At 39.9% G+C, this 19,438-nt stretch overlaps 2 protein-coding genes across 10 annotated transcripts in view; one reads left to right on the forward strand and one right to left on the reverse strand.

Moving 5' to 3' along the window:
• si:dkey-57a22.11 (uncharacterized protein LOC569865 homolog) overlaps positions 1-1,360 on the reverse strand; it is a 6,152-nt gene extending 4,792 nt beyond the window's left edge. For both annotated transcript variants that reach the window (XM_035676019.1, XM_035676018.1), the window contains exons 1-4: positions 1,215-1,360; positions 902-1,022; positions 616-791; positions 399-473 (exon numbers count right to left, since the gene is read on the reverse strand). In XM_035676019.1, the coding sequence (XP_035531912.1) occupies positions 399-473; positions 616-791; positions 902-986 (336 nt within the window). In that variant the 5' untranslated portion in view covers positions 987-1,022; positions 1,215-1,360. The remainder of the gene's footprint in view (positions 1-398; positions 474-615; positions 792-901; positions 1,023-1,214) is intronic.
• Positions 1,361-3,331: 1,971 nt separating this feature from the next.
• Positions 3,332-19,438, forward strand: part of pikfyve (phosphoinositide kinase, FYVE finger containing) — a gene marked incomplete at its 3' end in the record, with an annotated part of 30,800 nt that continues 14,693 nt past the window's right edge. Inside the window, 16 exon segments of one of the 8 annotated variants that reach the window (XM_035676772.1) lie at positions 3,332-3,385; positions 5,651-5,850; positions 9,643-9,810; positions 11,166-11,177; positions 11,740-11,849; positions 13,341-13,512; positions 13,675-13,882; positions 15,246-15,272; positions 15,471-15,563; positions 15,655-15,811; positions 16,171-16,328; positions 17,458-17,569; positions 17,796-17,943; positions 18,116-18,280; positions 18,720-18,782; positions 18,890-19,019. In XM_035676772.1, coding sequence (XP_035532665.1) covers positions 5,667-5,850; positions 9,643-9,810; positions 11,166-11,177; positions 11,740-11,849; positions 13,341-13,512; positions 13,675-13,882; positions 15,246-15,272; positions 15,471-15,563; positions 15,655-15,811; positions 16,171-16,328; positions 17,458-17,569; positions 17,796-17,943; positions 18,116-18,280; positions 18,720-18,782; positions 18,890-19,019 — 1,907 coding nt within the window. 8 annotated transcript variants of the gene reach the window in all.

Below are 19,438 nucleotides of genomic sequence, written 5' to 3' on the forward strand. Positions count from 1 at the left end.
ATATATATATATCAGAAAAAGATTCTTTGATTAATTCTTCATTATGTTGATATCCTGTTCTCAGATGCTGATAATCCACAGACCTTGTTGTAAGAAGTGTCATGTAGGAGCTTTTTTCTTTCTACGTATTACAGGAAGCGTGCATCTTCTCGCAGGACGTAAACATTAATGGGGTCTTCCTCTGTAGATGCACGCTTCCTTCTAGTGGTTGGTAGGTGTGGTTCAGTAAAAAGAAAATAGTTCCTTCATGAAACTGCTCACAACAAGGTCTGGGGATTATCTTGAGTAGACATCTCTACAGCTAATATCTCCAAATCAGTGTAGATGAATAAATATTACTACAAGTAAGTGCTTTTGATTTTGGGGTGAACAGTCCCTTTGGTAAGAGGAATCCTTACACTGTCAGAGAATAGGTCAGCCACCATGTCCAAGTGCTGCAGAGTGTTGCTATGGAGATTTTTCAGGATGAGGAGCTGTGAGAGAAAAACAAGGTGAACTCAACACAATCAAACCGAACATTTCTGAGATAGTCAGTGAATTATAATCAATACAGGCCATGATGATTAGTACTGTAACTAACAAAAAATAATCATTTTAAGCAAACAACAAACCAACCAGTTTCCTGTGCTTGTATTTCTTGGTGGCCAGCTCGAAGCACAGAGCCTCCACCTGTTTCTGCAGGTACACAATCTCCTTCTCCAGCTGCCTGCTCCTCTCCTTCTGGGCCTCCAAAGCCAGAGCTAGGGCCTTGTTGTTGGTCTTCAAAGACACCTTGAAGAAGGAGGAGGTGTCTGGTGTGGCAATGGAGGAGCATCACAGCATTAGTATCAGAAAATGTGTGAGAGCCACAGAGCTGGTAGTGTACTGTGTTTGTAAATGTGTTCAGATGAATTACACTCACTGAGAATCTTATTTTTGATCTTTGATGCTGCAGCTGAAGTCTGCTTGGAACCCGTTGAGGGTGTCATTGTCCTCACATGCAACATGGCCAGATAAACACGATGAGAAACGAAATCAACAACCTGAAAGAAAACAAACGTGGAAGGTTTTGTACACCAGTTATTCAGCTAGCACGCCCAGCAGCTAAACAACCAGCTAGCCGACGTTAGCATTAGCTGATGTAACGTTAACGTTAACCTGAACGGTGTATCTCTGCTAACGTTAACTGCTGTAACCCGGCGGTGTAACTAGCACGTTACTCAAACAAAACCTACCTTAATTAAACATTAACCAGTGGTAGACTTTGCCTTTTTCAAAATAAACCCTTGATGCCAATCGTGAATTGATCAAAACAAGCTCATAGTGATGTTACTAAATATATTGTGGGAAAAACGCCGCTAATTCCTTTTTAAACATAAACAAAAAGTGCGCCGCGCTTCCCGTAAGTGCTCGGAGGCGTGTCCTTGAAGCTGGGGGCCAATCAGAAACGATCATATTAGAGTTTTACTCCCCTGAGTTGGTCTGTTCAGGCAAACTCTACCACCGTTGACTTCAAATATGTCTAGATTATGCATTAGAATCTAGTTAAATTGTGAATGTTATTAATAAGATGTTGGTGCCACATTTGGATCTTGAATATGACACACAAATCTTAGCGAAGGATGTTGGTTAACAGCCATAGAGCCTGAAAGTCAAGTTAAAGGGCATCAATGTACGCACTCACCCGAAGAGAGAAGGACAAGTGCCATTACTCCATTAGATTTGAAATGCTCTTTTGTGATTTTTTTTGAATATTCATATTCATATTCCCTAAATACAGATGTACAGGTAAAAAGCCAAACTACTAAACTGTGGTGTTTTTAGTTATCTGTTTAAGTGCTGATAATCTTACAATTCTATAGTCAAATTCATTTCCTTTTCCCAGGTGAATAGTTTTGGTTTTCTGACTCATCTTCAGGCTCATGTGTGTTTTTTGCAGTTTTTTGCCTTGGCTCTTTTATATTTATAATACATGTTATTTTAGGGTGTATCTCATTTGCTTTTGTATTTAATCCTATTGCTTTTATAAGATAACTTTGTAAAAGTACATGTATTTATAAAAGTAGATTTTGGGTAAATCATTTTGACAGTGTATTGACTTGTTTAAACTATTAATACCTGTTTTTGTTTAAAACATTTATATAATTTGAATTTTAAGTCCCCTTAGCTAAGAATGGTTTCTTTTGTCCCCTTTACAAACCCTATACTATGCTCTATGTGTATGGTTATTTTGTGAAAATTGTTGTTGTTCCTTTATGTAAATAAAAAGGTGTGAACCTGGCTCCAAAATAGCATTGTCCTATGTTGCATAATATAATATTTTTTATTGTGTTCTTTTCTTCTTTATTAACATAGCCATAGTTAAATTGTAATAGGTAAACTTTCCTAAGCATAGCAGGGTTTACAACCTAATGATTCTGAATGTAAGAAAAACAAGACAGTATATACAATATGCACTACAATAAACTACACAAAAGTCAACTACATTACTACACTACATCCATCTATCTGGTCATCCTAGAAGTCATCCAGCTCACTGTGCCAGCCCAAAATGAGAGTCAGGACAGGAAACATCCCCGCAGACCCATCACAAGCTGTTCCTGTTCCTCCCCTCTGGAAGGCGCTACAGAACACTGTACACCAAAATAACCACCCAAAATGATTTCTCTCCAAAGGCCATCCCTCTAATGAACAGTTAAATCAGTCATATAGTGTCAATAACATTGTAACACTGAAACATCTATTTAACTATACATTGTAAAATATATATTTAAAATGTAAAATACACATTGTGCTTTGGTATGCAAGTATCATCACTGTCAAATATAAATCCTACACACTGTATATACTGCAGACATGGATGTATACATACTATCTATCTATCTATCTATATGTGAAGGAGATCTGTACTACAGTTACATATGTTTTGCTGGTTTTCCCTCAGGCTGTGACATGCTCTGAAATATTTGCCTGGTTCCATGGCAATGTCAGGTTAAATTTAGAATTTTGTTCTGGTTTAACTGTGTCAAATTCTTGGTATTTAGTGAGAAATGCTGTGCTTATGGCCGTATACAGACTGCACAGCTGCAGTACAGTGCTGCTCTGTCTCTTGCTTTTAGAAGTGTTTGTCTCTTGTAAAGGCCCTGTCACAACAAAAACAGTTGACAAGTATAGTGCCATATAGTAGGCTTGCCTACAGTAAAATGCAAATGTATCTGTTTTAGAACTATAAAGTACTGACAGTGACTTAAACGAGCATCTAGATAGCGTCGTGAGAATAGAGCGGTGCAATCGATATCTCTGAGTTTGAACCGTGCTGCCTTTTCTCTTCATCACAACAGTTTGGATTCGGTGCGTGTCTCGATTCGTCAGGGCTGCTTGTGAACGGGAGTCGGCTTGCTTTCAGGTGTTTTACACATAGACATATAATCTTTATATGTCTATGGTTTTACAGATGTCTTCGAGGTCGGAGCGCTTCATACATTGATGTCAAATTCAGATAGTGAACGGGTAACTCTCATTTTGTTGCTGTCATGGTAGTCCAGTCTTATTTCATGCGTTAACTGCCAATGATAAGGTCGCTGCAGCCTACCGGCTAGGTAGCATAGGAGGCTAACAGATGATAGCCTGGCTAAATACAGCTGTTACTGTACATATCGTTGAGCTAGCTGGCTAGTGTTAACTAGCCATATACAATTTTGTGTTGTAGACGCCGCTGATAAAACACTCATTAAATGAATTTGGTTGTAAATGTCGCATTTGGCAAATACACCGACGTATACATTCCATTATGCACAGTATAATTCAATTAGCTAGCTGACTGCTTACACATGATAGCTAGCTTACAAGTCATTTGCTAGCTAAGTTTGGCAACATCCACCGGTTGTAAGCTCTGTGGGGTTGGTAATGTTTGCAGAGCACCAACGCGTCCAGGTGACAGTAAACATCACACATCCTCCAGTGTACATGAGCAGTGTGTCCCTGGCTGTCAGGGATCAGGAGGACAGAACGGAAGTTAGTCACGCTCCGGCCTGTTATGATCACATGATGAGGTGGGGAATGTGATGCTGCCACTTCTGCTATTTCCTCCACTCATTCTCTCAAATGGCATGCATTGCAAACTCAAAGTCTATAGCTTTCTTCAGAGGGTAAGTCTGTAGGAGATTTGATGGGGTAGTCTCGTTTTATACACGGTTAGTAAATGAACAAGAAATGTCGATGTGAGTGAGGGCCCACTGTAAGTGACCCATCAGCCGTTCAGCTCCTGAGTTCAAGTTCATCTGTTGGACCATCAAGTGATCCAGTGACAGGTCCGATGTGTGTGTAGTTCAGATTTAAACTGTAGCAACAGTGTGTTGATTTAGAAAATGGCGAACTAAATCTGTTTCCTGTTGAGGAAAAACAGAAGTTTCAGAAACACAGCTAAAATTTCATAATGACCGTTTCCTTTCTACCAACAAAAACAGAATCCGACAGATCTCTTCAAGTTATCCTGTGATGTTTTAGAAAGGTTATTATTATTTGAAACATAGAAGGTCGTGTCGGTTTCAATGAAATATGACTTCCTCATTATAAGCAGTATGATGACTGTCATATGTGTTTCTGGGTGAGCTCATAAAACTAAAACACCCTGGGTTCTGTTTAAGCTCTGTGGCTGCCTTTGTTTTGAGTTCGTTCTCCTCCTTTGCAGCAGAGTTGCAACCACTGTTTATTGTCATGTAGTATCAATTTGGCTGTTATGACTTTATGTGTATAGTGTTAAAAAAAAAAGAATCTTGTTAGGTTGAGTCCGGGTTATATTTAACCATACATACAGTACAACATACTGTCAGATCAGTGGTCTACAAGGGTTCCAGAGCAAGGGATTTCAAGCTGGGGTCTGAGGAATAGAACATTTTAACTTATCACATTTTGTGGAAGTTGGAACAACAAGGAAAACAATTGGATTGGCTGTTTTTATTAATTGTAATTTCTTGTGATCCCAGTTTGATAATTGATTCTCTATGACGACTTTATAATCTTCAAACCTAAGCATACATTAGTCAGAGGGGATTCCTTAAGACAAAATCCTCTCAAGTTGGCAGTCTGTTGTCTAATGTGCATCTACTGTGGGGGACATGAAAAAGTTTAAGAAACCATGTGGTAGCGGGCGGAGTGCATTGGTCAGTGGGTTTTAACAGTGTTCATTTTGAGACACCTGAACATATTTGTACGTTTCTGATTGCCTCTTAATAAATTACAAAACAGGTCTTTTGAAAGTGGACAGTTGTTAACACCAGGGAAGGAGATGTCAGATGCTAAAAATCAGAGGTAGACTGATTTATTGGTTTTTGTCTTTTTCCTGCTCCAAACAGTCATTTTTATATTGGCTTGTAAAAGTCCACTATTGGTTGACCTCTACTAGAAACTGCTGCAACCGAGCATGGCTGCGCTGTCTAGTTTCTGTGTGTAAAGCAGGGTAGATGAAAGAAACTTCAGTGGTTGTTGATGCCATAGCGGATTTTATTGCAGACCTTTATCGTCTGTTCTAGGAACTGACCGCTGACAGATGCTGGTATACGAGAAGATCTGTCACTATTCGATAAGAGTCCTTCCACCGTGTAAGGAACGCCGATCACTTACACATGCTTTTGATTTTTATTTATATATTTTTATTTTGTTGCCTCTCTAGCAGGACCAGCAGTGACATGGCTGCTGACGACAAGTCCTCGTCCTCATCCTCAACGGACTGGAGTGTCGAGCCGCCTGTCATATCGCCCACCAGCCCCTCCCACCTGACCCACTTCAAACCACTGACTCCGGAGCAGGATGAGCCTCCCCTCCGCTCCGCGTACAGCTCATTTGTTAACCTGTTCCGTTTCAACAACAAAGGTCAGGGACACACACACAAGCACACAATGTAATAATCAGAATCAGAATCAGAATCTTTATTTGTCATTGTCACAAGTACAACGTTACCAACGAACATTTGCTAAAGGGGTGGGGGGACAAGGAGGAGGAGAGGTAGGAAAAAAAAAGCAGTCCCAAGACTCTGCTCCTATAGGGAGTACAGGTCTGGGATTGGAAAAAAACCCAGAACATAAGCACATATGAGCACATTTACAACATAAAAACTCAAAACAACTTGCACGGGGGAGGTGGGAAGGGGGGGTGGAGGCACACCAGCACAGATAGGCAAGTCTGGTCGGCCTGGTATTGTTGGTTCCGTGTGTGGTGTTGTGTTAAATATATGTGTGTGATTGGGGTGGGGGGGTAGAGGGGTGTGTTGCATATGCGCATGTGTAAGTGTCCGTGGTGCGTGGTGCACATAAGCCTGGAGAGTCACTTCGTCTAGCCTCCAATCAGTGCCTCAGTTCACATGGGTCACTGCGATAACACAGCAGGTTGCCATGGAGACATCCTTGATCGGTCCTAAACAGAGTCAACTATCAACAGGTGTCCGATGAAGGAAGGGAGGGATGGGGGCAGAGCGTCTCACTGCAACAATCTCCTGGAGGGGTTGTTCCAGCAGCGGCCTAGGCAAGGCCGGTGCTGCTGAGGGGGCCGGAATGCAGATTAGATTATGATTGTTTTTGGGTTAGTCGCATTTCAATAGACACGATATTAGCTCTGTTTGTCCCAATTCTGGTCTTCAATTCGATTCATCTCTAGCAGAGCGAAAAAACTTCTCCAAGATGTTATCCATGTTGCGGTTAATGACCACACGAACCCTTCACCGTCCCAGGAGTCCATCCGTGTAACCAGCGCAAACGTTCCTTAAGGCAGACAGGTTCCCCCGAACCGAGCTTTCGTCGAGAAAATTCTGTCATTTGCGTTGAGGTTGACTAATTCCATGATTTAAGTATGGAGAGCAATGCGGGGAGAGGCTCCCAAATACATTTTATTTATAAGCGCTTGTAGATGTAGTTATGGATGTAGCACCATTATATACCAATGTCACTTTGTGATATCTGTAGGTGGGGTCACACTGAATCTAAAACATATCTGTCACATTTGACTGAGTTATATGAGTACAATTCTTGACTCAAAATCACCTCGCACAGTATCTTTGCCTCATGTCTCTCCCTCCCCTGGAGAGTTGAAGGGGAGGCCTGCCTCACAATTTGCAAACCTCTTGTACGGTCAAACCAAGTGAAACAAAAAGTTCTTTGTCAGTAATTGCCGAAACAAGTGTTTGACCCAGGCTGGTATGTGTAAAGCTACTCAAGAGTGAAATGTGGGTCTGAAGTGTGTCACAATTCTGATAACTACATAAGTTTGCCCTCCTAAAGCCGTTTTTAAGTAATTTAGTACAAAATCCCCAGTTCTTTATGTGCAAAAATATGTTTTACATTGATTAAATGATGTAATAAGTTCAGACATGGCCATCTTCACTTTAGCTTCAGCTGAACTTTAGAATCACTTACACTGAAATTGCTTGAGGAAGAGATGTTTTTTTCAGTCGGTGAGGAGTGATTTCAGCCAACAATAATTAATTTGGGACAGGGCATTTAAGGGCTGTATAGTTCTTTGTTGTCATATTTGACTAAATTAGGGAAACATGAACAGATAGGAGGACATGTATAATAAACTCACCATACATAAAAAAACAAACAACAAACCTTTTACCTTATTTTCTGATGTTTCATTGAGGGAAAAGGGGCCATGAACAATGTCCTTTAAACTGAATGAAGTTCTGTTACGAAGTCAACAGGCAGCGCTGTATTTGTTAATCTTATTATGAGACAGCTCACTGATGTGTAAACTGCTTACAAAGGTCAAATCTTTATTTGGGATTGTGTCATTTTACTTACTACTGTAAACAGCATACGCATAATAAAGATGTAAGGCAAAAACAGGTCAAACGTAACAGTATGTCCTGAGCAGTATTTTACAAGAGTTTACACAGTCAGGGCAATTAATCACAGTCTTGTGAGGTCATGTGATAGAAATTGCCTGCCTGGACCAGTTCCAGGAACCAGTGAGACCCATGACATGTTCATAGTCGCACTCTGAACAACACTCCTCCCCTTACCATAGCCACACCCACTTTTTAAACAGGACAAACCTTGGAGACCCAGTTCATGATGAGAAGCATCAACATTTCTGAGCATTTTTACTGCTTTTTGAAGAGATAAACGTTTGATATATCACAACTTCATCATCAGTAGAACAATACACATTTTAAATACTTGCGTTGAGAATGCGAGCTCACTTTATGAGACAAAATATGTCCATTTAGGAAAGTTAAGACTCTCGTTTTATACCTCATCAGTAAAATAAAGTACACATTTTAAATACTTTATAAATGAGATACAATAAGTGCATTTAGCAGGAGGAAGACATTCTGCATGTTTATAGGAATTAATTAGTGCTGCACTTTATTTGAATTGTATTATTGTTATTCTACTCTGTAAATCTCTTTGATTATTAGGGAAACAGCTATTCTTTAGCTAATTGTATGTATTTTTTAGTAGCTGTTTTATAAAAAATAAAATATAAATATGAAAATTAATTAATTTAAAGAGGAAAAATGTGATTTGGGGAAGTATCTGCAATTCAGAGATTTTGAGAAAAAGATAAAACCAGATTTCCCTTATTAACCATTCACTGAGAACATTGCTGGTAGAGTGACTTCAGTGTGTTATCATGGTTTGGTGATGAGCAGGGGAATCTTTACACTCTCAATGTGTATATGAATGGGACACAGAACTCCAAGATGACTGGTGCAATAATGTGAAGTACAACATCTAACCATCAGCTGCAGGCTGTGGAAAGAATTATGTTACTCTGTCATCTACACAGCAGTCATGCCTGAGAGAAGACTGCAGATCATTCAGGGAACTTTAGAGAATTGGAAACTGTGGGGATTATGTATAGGCAGAGTTGGAAGTGATTATTAGATTAGGGATTACGCAAAACGTGTGACACAATAGTAAAATAAAAAATGGGACCCATCACGAAGATACTGCAAAAAGCTTTTGAGTTATTTTAACTTTGAAAGAAGAATGTGATCTGGAAAAGCAAGGCTTTTATAGGTAGTTACAATTACATCATTATTTTGACTGCTGGAGACTCTGTGGGAGCCATGAGGCCAATCTGGGAATGTCCAGTAATAAGACATTTTGCTGTTCTGATATCTGCCTGTAAAAAAAAAATAAAGCATCACTAGGCACTGACTGTTTCCTGACTCCCCCACAATAGAGCAGTGGACAGTGGGTGCCTGGTCTCCTAACCACCCCTTTTTTCTTTCAAATAAAGATAATTACTGGATTGTCTCCCAAGATGTTAATGCACATCTTTATTGCTATACATCCCTCTTTTGTTCTATTTTATCTTTACAGGTGTATTTTAAGTTGTATCAGCATGTACAAACCTCACTGACACTAATTATCGTGTTTCTTTTGTACTAAGAAAGATGTATAAAAAAAAGCAAATATGTGGTGTCTATTCATACTCTGTTTGGTTAGAGCAAATAAACAGTCTTTTTCTGCTGCCCACATACAAATACTGATCCCAACAGTACTGAGTTGACTATGGACCCTACAAAAAATACATAAATTAAGCAAAATATAAAATAGATTTAATTGATGTCTTAAATTGTTTTTTTTGTTTTTTCTGTACTCAATTTTACTTTTTTGCTTTGTCTCACCGATGTGTGTGTGTGTGTTTCTGTGTCTGTAGAGGAGGGACGTCCTCCCTCAACAGTTTCAGAGAAGCCAGATGTGCCATCCCCTTCTCCTCAGTCAGAGAGGAGGAGCTGGTCCTCCAGTCCGTCACACACCCTCTACGGTTCGAGGACGCACCGGAAACAGCACCCAGACCACCTCCGACGTACCTCCACTGCCTCTGGTAAAACACACACACAGTACAGATGTTGCTACTGAGGCTTGTGTGTGTCTGATCACATAGAAAAGTTGTCTCCAGTAGGAAACAGGCTTGTGATGAATATTTATTCTAAGAATCTCTTGTTGTATGTAGTGCTGTTTTTTCGGTTTCAACAACTATTTCAGCTGTTGGGGTAAGGTATTCTACGAAAGTAGTCAATCTTGCAGAATGTTTGCAGCTCTTAAGGTAGGCTTAAATGTATCTTGTATACGTAAAGTCTGAGTCTCTCAATATCCTGAGTGTTGTCCTAGTTTTAGTTTAGAATTCAGTAAAATGTTACTGTTTCTGTACAGTATGTGCTATTTTTCCATTGGCAAATTAGCACAGTCTCAGAAATGGGTAGATAAATCTGGTAGGACGTTTGTTCTACTCCATCTGGCACAAATAATGTCGTTCTTAAGCTCAGCTCTGTTAAACTCATTTACTTGCTTCACCCTTTTGTTGATTGTATTATCTGTAAGTCTTTTAGTAGATTTTAAAGCCTCTGTGTTGTAATGAATAAACCAATCAGTGGCCCCTGATAACAGCATGGACCCTGTCTCACATTAAGCTTCCATTAGTTTCCTAATGTGCCTTCTGAGCTCCTGAATGTAGCTTTGTCATCAGCACACACTCTTGACACTGAGAAAAAATCAGTTGTTTTCACACTTATTTCACACTCTTTGCTTTTTTTCATTGGATTGTACATATTCATATATATTATTATTATATTATATTATATTATTATATATATATATTCACATATATATAGAGAGTTGTAGAACTGCATGGTAGGACAGAAGTACAAACATTTACAGGGTGTCTAAATAAGTCTAAAATCAAATAATAATAATAATAATCTAAATTCTATGTCTTGAATGTGATTTTGACAGGTCTTAAAAATGGATTGTATTAATGAAGTTAACATTATTTATACAAAGTTGAAGACAAAAGTTATAAAACATTAGAGGAAGTGTTGCGAGAGTGAGTCTGGTGTTTTTTTTTTCTGTTTCACAGTCAAGCTTCTATAGTATTTTATACCAGGCTTAGTTGTCAATGGATTTGTCTGTTTCAAAAGAACTGTGTTAAATGTTGGTATGTGTTGATCAACCCTGCTCTTTCAAAGAGAAGGGAACAGACAGGAGAATGTTTGTCCTGTTTGCATTTCATATTTAACTTTTCTGAGGAATGTGCAAAAGAAAGCAACAGACTTGAAAACAAACTAAATATGATGTTTGAGGATAAAAAATATGTATATATACAATATTTATATAAAACATGAGAAAGATGAATGCATGTACAGGCTGTAACATCCGTTCTCATGTCTTTTCTGATTACAGTGGATTGGCCAGGTGAGGGGTCTTCTGCACTGTGTGGTTTCACTAAAGACGCTTTTAGTTTGACTGTAACAACTCGGTCTGAAAGAATGGCCTTACACAAACTGTTGCGAAGTGCATGCGAGTGTGTGTGTGTGTGTTTGTGTGATATTTGCATTTTCAACAAAGTGCTTTCTATTAGTCTTTGGTTTGCCCTAATGTTTGCCACTCGGGTACTAATAATTGGAATGATGTTTGCCATGAATGATTTTGAAGCTAACATCTCTATCCAACACATTTTTGTTTCTTGCTCAGTTCTTTTATTGATCGCGACATATTTTATACACATTTGCAACCTAAAGGGAGTTATTCATAAGGTGTTGAAGTGCATTGTCAAATGTTGGTCACTTAGCTGTTATGTTTAAATGCACTATGATAAAGAATAATTAATTTGTTGTCACCTTACATTCAATATGTTTTTTTAAAAAGGGCATATTTGACAATGCAGCAGGATGGCTTTTAAAGAACAAGTAAACATTTTCTGTTATTTTGTTCATTTGTACTCTGTGTGTTTGTGTGTGTGCATGCGTGATTTCAGACGGCAGCAGGAAATCGGAGACCCCTCTAAGCAATCATGACCCTCGCACGGCTGTGCAACTTCGCACTGCACTGAAGAGGCTGAAGGAAATAATGGAGGGAAAGAGCCAGGTATTTACATGCAATCTAACATTGACTCTTTGTCCTACAATTTACTAAACACTTCTTTTGCTTCATTTGTAGACTTAAATGTAGTGACATAGCAGTAAACACACTTTTGCAAAGAACTTTAAATATATACATTTTGAGCCATGGCACTTTGAAAGCTTTGCCATAACCCATTCACTACCTCTTTTAGGGCTGAAAACAATAGTTTGACGTATGCTGTGCAGCATATTTTTCATGTCTATTCATTTTACAGCACAGTGGGAATGATAATGTTTGCATCATAAATTAAAATTTTCCTGAAAAAAACAATTAAAGTTTGTAGCAAACAGATATCTATTTAACTACAATATTTAAATATACCGGTAATGCTGTTTGTCACAGATTCTTTTCAATTGAAGGTCCAGTGTGTAGGATTTAGCAGCATGTAGCAGTGTAGCTGCAGATTCAATCTCACTTGCCTCCCCCTCCCTTTCCAAGCAAGAGGCAGGAACTACGGTGGCTGTGAAACACTCGAAAAATGCAAACTACCCTATCTAGAGCCACTGTTTGGGGTTTTTCTGTTCTGGGCTACTGTAGAAACATGGCAATTCAACATGGTGGACTAGAAGAGGATCCGCTCCCTCTGTAGATATAAACAGCTCATTCTAAGGTAGCAAAAACACAAGGATTCTTATTTTCATTATACACTAATGAAAACATACCTATAATATTATATTCCATTTCTGCCAATAGATCCCCCTAAATGTTACACATTAAACCTTTAATGAATTTAATAAAAGGTAAAACATCATTACATAAAAGTCAACAGAAAAACTGAAATAAACACCAGAGAGGAAAAATAATGTAAAAACCAATGATTACAAACCTGAAAAACTAAAGATTAGTCAAAATTTAAAGCCACATTAGAAAGGAAGTTATTTAATTTAAATAAATACAAAGGGAGCTCTCCATTCTAATATCCAGAGGCAGTGAGTTCCTCAGTTTAGGGGCATAAATACAGAAAGTACTCTCACCAGTACTTTTATGCGACACATAAGGAACATTTAAAAGAGAAAAGTGGTGGAGGACCTCAGTGATCTGGCTGGAACATTAAATGAGGAACATAAAATGATAGTCTGCCAAAGAACTTCATTTCTGTGACTGAGGGCGGTGCTGAGCTGCACACACACACGCAGTGGACAGAATGGAGCGTGGCTTCGGCTGCAGGCATTCACAAAAAATCCAGCAATGTGGCTCCTTCCTGCAGGGTTGTGCAGAGGTGTGGCTGTGTTTATTCACACTATAGAATGTAACCACTGCAAAACAAACAGAAAATCATTTTATTTCTCTTCTTCATTGGTTCTTTCTAACGGCACTCCCTGACTTCATTATTTTATGACGTCATAAAATATGACCTCACCGCTCAAAGTAGAGGGTTTGAATGTAAAGAACGGCATTTGTTACAGCCTTAACCACTGCTAATAGCAGTGTGCTGTGGTTGTTGTTCCCTTTTAGGACAGCGATCTGAAGCAGTACTGGATGCCAGACAGCCAGTGTAAAGAGTGTTACGACTGCAATGAGAAGTTCACGACCTTCCGCCGCCGACACCACTGCCGACTGTGTGGCCAGATCTTCTGCAGCCGCTGCTGCAACCAGGAAATCCCCGGAAAGTTCATGGGCTACACGGGTAGGTATACTCAAGATTAGTTAGTTATGAATATAGCATAATGCATTTATTTCATAATGCACTGAAAAACATTTTCAGACATAACCTTACCTTCAGTGTCTACCTTCTTGTGCCTGGTTTCTTCTTCTTTGTTTCTCTCTGACTTCTTCTCTCTGTGCCTAGGTGACCTGCGGGCCTGCACGTACTGCCGTAAGCTAGCGCTAAGCTACGCTCACTCAGCTGACTCGGGCTCCATTGGAGAGGACCTGAGCGCCTTGTCTGACTCTCCCTGCTCTGTATGTGTGTTGGAGCCCAGCGAGCCTCGGACACCTGTGGGCGGGCGAAAGGCCAGCAGGAACATCTTCCTTGAGGAAGACCTGACCTGGCAGAGGTGAACACGCACACACAAACACACACACACAAACACACACACTGGGCCCAATAAATTCAAGGAAATCTTGGCAGATGTTTACCTTTGATTAGGTTCATATTTGAATCTGACCTGATTCTTAAATAGGTTAAAAGATCACCAATTTGATTTTGCCCAAAGAGATGCACGATGCCCTCAGCTCTGATTTGATGCCTTATTCCTCCACACCCATAATGCACATCTACGCAGCATGCTTACCAAAATTTGACCACAAACGTATTATTTCAAAGCTGTCTATGTTAGAGCCTGACCGATATGGGATTTTTGAGATGCCGATATTGATTTTAGAGGGGCTTCACAGAGAGCCGAGAGACCTTTTCTATGTGGATTGTGCACTGATTTTGCACCAATATGACTGTGGAAAGTTTCTCAGAAGGCTGCTTTCTTAAACAAATTACTAGTTAAGTTACATTTTCTTTAACATGTCAAATAATTAAAAATATACATTGTCAACCAATTCTAGTTGACATTGCTGACAGCGGATAATATATCCACCAATATTGGCTGACCAACATAACGGTCGGGCTCTAGTCTCTATACCGACAACCAAAATCTTGACCTTGCAAACATCTGGTTTGCTGTTGTACTGATTTGTTATCTGCTATTAGCCTTGTCTTTATCATGGAAACTGTCCTAGTTTTTTCCCAGCCTCCTCCTTCTGTGCTTGCGCTCTTCCTGTCTTTGTTTTCTGCTGTTTAAAACATCCGCCTGTGTTTTGTATGTACTATACCCTGTGCATGGTCAAGACTCATGAAACAGAATTATATTATGGCATGTTAAATATGCAATATCAGTTAGCCCTGACTAGGATTAGAGCCTGACCTTTGTTATAAAGCGTATTAACTGTAAGCCTGCATCAGCCGTGAAGCAGGGCTCGTAAAGTAAGATGTGAAGAAAACATAGGAATCCCTGGGTTAGCGTTTTCAGCATGTGATGCTAGTAATGCAGGAAAACTAGCTCTAATTAATAAATAACTTAAAAGAAGAACAAACTGAGAAACTAACAAACTGGGATCTATTTTAGGAAGGACAGCTTTAGCAGAGCACAAGGACTGCTCTAATTTCTCTCTTTACGTTACTTTTTAAACAATTGTTGATGGGCTTTTTAAAAAAATGTATTAACCATGCACACAACAGGTAAATTGTTAAATGGATGTTCAATGACATCTTTGTTTTTTAGAATAATGCGACAATGCATGCATTTTATAACCTCATGCTCTTTTTGCTGCTGTTGTTTTGAACTGGTGTGCTCCCTGCTTATTTTCTCTATCAACCTGCCTCAAAGAAAATCTGTTTCCTCTCTCTCTCTCTCTCTCCTGGCATAGAAAAACTCCTATTGGAATGAGAAAGAAGTGAGTCTTGCTATTTGTTTTATTCATTTTTCACATCTGTCTGAGCTCTAGCTGTCTGTGAGTAAACTTTCTAGCTCTGTAAAAAAAAATCTGCTGCATGCTCAAATTTACTGATCATAGATTAGACTGGCTAGCATAGAGAGGGTGTAATAATAACCATAAAAAATATAAATCAAAGTTTGTGTGTGTGTTTGTTAGTATGATTCACCAGGAACCTCAGAACAGTGGCCTCAGTTCCAGACTGACAACGCTACAAGAAGACAAAGCAGGCAATTCGCCTGCTAGGAAGAGGTCAGTCACTGCTTTGGGTTTGCTTGTACAGTGCAGCGTGTTCCAGCTTGATTCAGTACGGTTGAGTCGAGCCTGTCCGTCTCTACCACAGGTCTGCCAGTGTCACCAACCTGTCGCTGGACCGCTCCGGATCCTCCATGGTGCCTTCCTACGACAGCTCAGTCAGCCCGCCAACCAGCCGAACCATGTCAGGCACCAAGAGCGGCACCAAGCTGGACCACAGTGAGGAGGAGAGGAAGATCCTACTGGTGCCTGATTTATTCTTTACTTTTCACTGTTTTTCTCCTCCTTTTGTTAGTCAATATTTTTTATAATAGCAAGGTATCAGATGATGACATAAAAACATTGTGATGAAGAGAGTGAATATTGGACAGACGTTTAATGTTGCTCTGTAACTGATGTAAGTAACTGTTTGCTAACAGGTTCACCATACTAACTTAAAATGAGGCAATGTCGCTAAAAAAAACATCAACTATTGCAGGTTAAATTCCTTTTGAATATTTTTTTTAATTATTTCATCCACACTGATCTGAACTGTAACACAATCGTAAAAAAGAGGAACAAACATTAGTGATTATTACATACTGACATACCAAACATGCTGCAGGACTCCTCCCAGCTGAAGGACTTGTGGAAGAAAATCTGCCACAACAACACAGGAATGGAGTTCCAGGACCACAGATACTGGCTGAGGACCTACCCCAACTGCATTGTGGGAAAAGAACTTGTCAACTGGCTGCTGAGGAATGGCACCATCTCCACCAGGTAGCGTCTCACCAGACAAACATGGTATTTTCTGTGCTTTGTTGTTTTAATGGTCTTTGGAAGGAATATGTAAATGAATAAATGAGCTAGCTTTTTCCCTGTTTACAGTCTTTATGTTAAGATATCCTAATCAGCTTCATATTTAGCATACAGATATGAAAGTGGCATTGATTTTCTCAACTAAATATCGGCAGGAAACCAGATGAGCATATTTCTAAAAATGTAAAACTACAGCTTTAAAGGGTAACTTTGCTATTGCTCAACCCGGACCCTGGTCACATCTGAACTCTGTGAATTAAGGGATTATTTCAACCAAACCACAGTTTGTGATTGTTGGGACAGTGAAAAGACAAACCGGGACGGGTTTGGTTAGTTTTACTGTGTTTCTGTTGAATGTTTGAATAAAGGTTTTAGAATGTTACGAGGTTCTATCTCTATTTGGTCCACTAATAATATCATTATGAGCTGGTCAGTGGCAACAAGCATTTTTAGTGGACATACATTGACACAATTGCCCAAGGATTATTTGGCACCTGGTTTGCCACCCTGCAGCCCTCTCACTCAGTACTGGACCGATTTCATTGTTGTCCCCATTAGTCACTTGGACACAAAAGTATGTGAATCCTAAACAAAGGAATCTAAAACTGTCCACAATTTCAACAGATGACCCATTAATGGAAATATGGATAGGATTTCCTCTGATCTTTCTGAAGTTAACAGTGATAAGACTTGTCTTATTGACGTCTGGACGCTCTTGTTAGCCAGGATAGGCTACGCTATATACTCAATATATGTGTATTCTTTCTATGTCTGTCCACCATGCTATTTTGCGTCTTATGCTTTGTTAATTTTTTTCTAATCCTTCTGTATCCATTACGCATTACTCGATTCTCTCCTGTGATAAATTGTTGATAGTTGGATAAAAGTATGCCATGTTAACAGGTAAACCTAATCTAGAGCATGTACATTGTACAAATGTGTGATAATGCCATGGGTGCTTATTGTCTTTGATTTGCTTGTTCTTCTCAAACTAATTATGAGTGGCTCTCCTCACATATCCAGTTTATTTACAGGATGAAAGCTGCTCTTGAGCTCTGTGTTACTGTTGCACTCTGTTTCTGTGTTGCAGGGCCCAGGCTATCGCCATAGGCCAGGCATTGGTGGACGGACGCTGGCTGGACTGCGTCACTCACAATGACCAGCTGTTCAGGGATGAGTACGCTCTCTACCGCCCCCTCCAGGTAACGGTCCATTTCTGATGATTAAACACTGCACGCACCGGAAAGGAACCATTTCAAATCACACATGATGCACGCATTTGCTACAACATACTCTGACACGTGTTGATATTGATTGATTCAACAGGCTCCTCTGATAACACCAGAGCCCATATCTGTAGCAGCTTCTACAGATTATTTCAGTGAAGTGCAATGTGCTGATAGTGACGTCTCTCTGTCTGGTCTTTAGAGTACAGAGTTCTCAGAAACGCCGTCTCCAGACAGTGATAGTGTCAATTCCCTGGAGGGACATTCAGAGCCGTCCTGGTTCAAGGACATCAAATTTGATGACAGCGACACAGAACAGCTCACAGATGAGCCTGAGTACACCACACCCAGTATGTATCGTATCGCATGCCTGATGCTTTAATAAAGCCTTTTTGTTACACCTGCAGCTATACCTAGTTGGCTTGGATCATTTGCTGTTTGCACAAGCTTTCTATGTGGCTTTGGTTGGTGTCTGTAAATTAAAATCCCAGCTACAACTCCCTGACCCAGCTTTCTGTCCAGACTCTGCCGGGCCCAGCAAGAGAACGTCTGTCAGCAGCTTCCAGTCGGTGATGGACAGTGACTCAGCTGCCTCTATCAACCTCAACATGGAGCAAAACAATGTAAACTTCCACATCAAGAAACAGTCCAAGTATCCACACGTGCCTCCTGTCGGCGAGCAGAAATGTAACTATTACCACACACCATATGTCCATAAATATGTTGTCTATCTATGAGTATTTGTTTTGATCCAGTCGGTTGGTTCAGTCATTCTGTGTGTTGGTTACTGTACCTCTAAAAAGCATGACCTCCACTTGGACTGATTTCATTTTTGACACAGATCAACAGAGAGTAGGTCCAGTATGCAACTTGTACAGTGTGATGTAGAAACTTGAAGCCACAGTGCTCATGCCACTGAGAATGGACTTTACAGGTGAAGTACGTGAGAACATCTTGTGTCCAGCAGCAAAACTTTAGAATTCAACAACATTTACATATTCAGAGATTCTGGAAGTTTTAATGAGGCAGAAGGAGGAGAGGACTTTTGTGTGCACTTTTTATAAGTGCTGTAACTAACAGGCTGCTCTCTGTGTCTTCTGCTCACTTCCTCTATCTCCTTTTTTAGCTGAATTTCTTGTGTCTGAGGATGGAGGACAGAACATTGTCATAAGTGATGCCTTTATCAAGGGTAAGAGCTCTGCCCTTCCTTATGTATTTAATTAGACAACATACTGATTTGCCTGACTTGCAGCTAAGCAACCCTGCTCCGTCTCCCTGATTTGATGTTTCCTGCAGAGTCTCTTTTCAACCGTCGTGTGGAGGAGAAGGCCAAAGAGATGCTGTTTACTCCGTTGGGCTGGCACCACAGCTCTCTGGACCAGCTCAGAGAGGAGAACGGAGAGAAGAAGGCCATGGAGAGGCTGCTGTGAGTGGAGACCATAGCACTGTTTGTGTCCAGTGTGATTATACATAATAGTAGCAGTCCATTAGAGCTGCAAGTAATGATCCTAACAACGAACTGATTATAAAAAAAACGTTGTTGGTTCATTTTCTGTTGATGGACTGATCATTGCAGCACTTCCTGATGTTTGCAGACGAGTATAAACAAAAGACTCCCCCCGCCCCTCCCCTCACCTCCTGTCCCCTCACACACAGGTTATAGGGTACACCAATCAATGGGGTACAGGAGCCGCACAAACACGCAAGCGGGATTGAATTGGAACAGAATGGCTACTTGTGAACTGTGAACAAATGTTTTTTAATTTAACAATATATATATATATATATATATATATATATATTTTAAAATATAAAATAAAATGCTTGAGGGGCTTAACTGGGGCT

The sequence above is a fragment of the Morone saxatilis genome, unplaced genomic scaffold (assembly GCF_004916995.1).
Source record: "Morone saxatilis isolate NCDOM2014 unplaced genomic scaffold, NCSU_SB_2.0 Contig5, whole genome shotgun sequence".
NCBI lineage: Eukaryota > Metazoa > Chordata > Actinopteri > Moronidae > Morone > Morone saxatilis.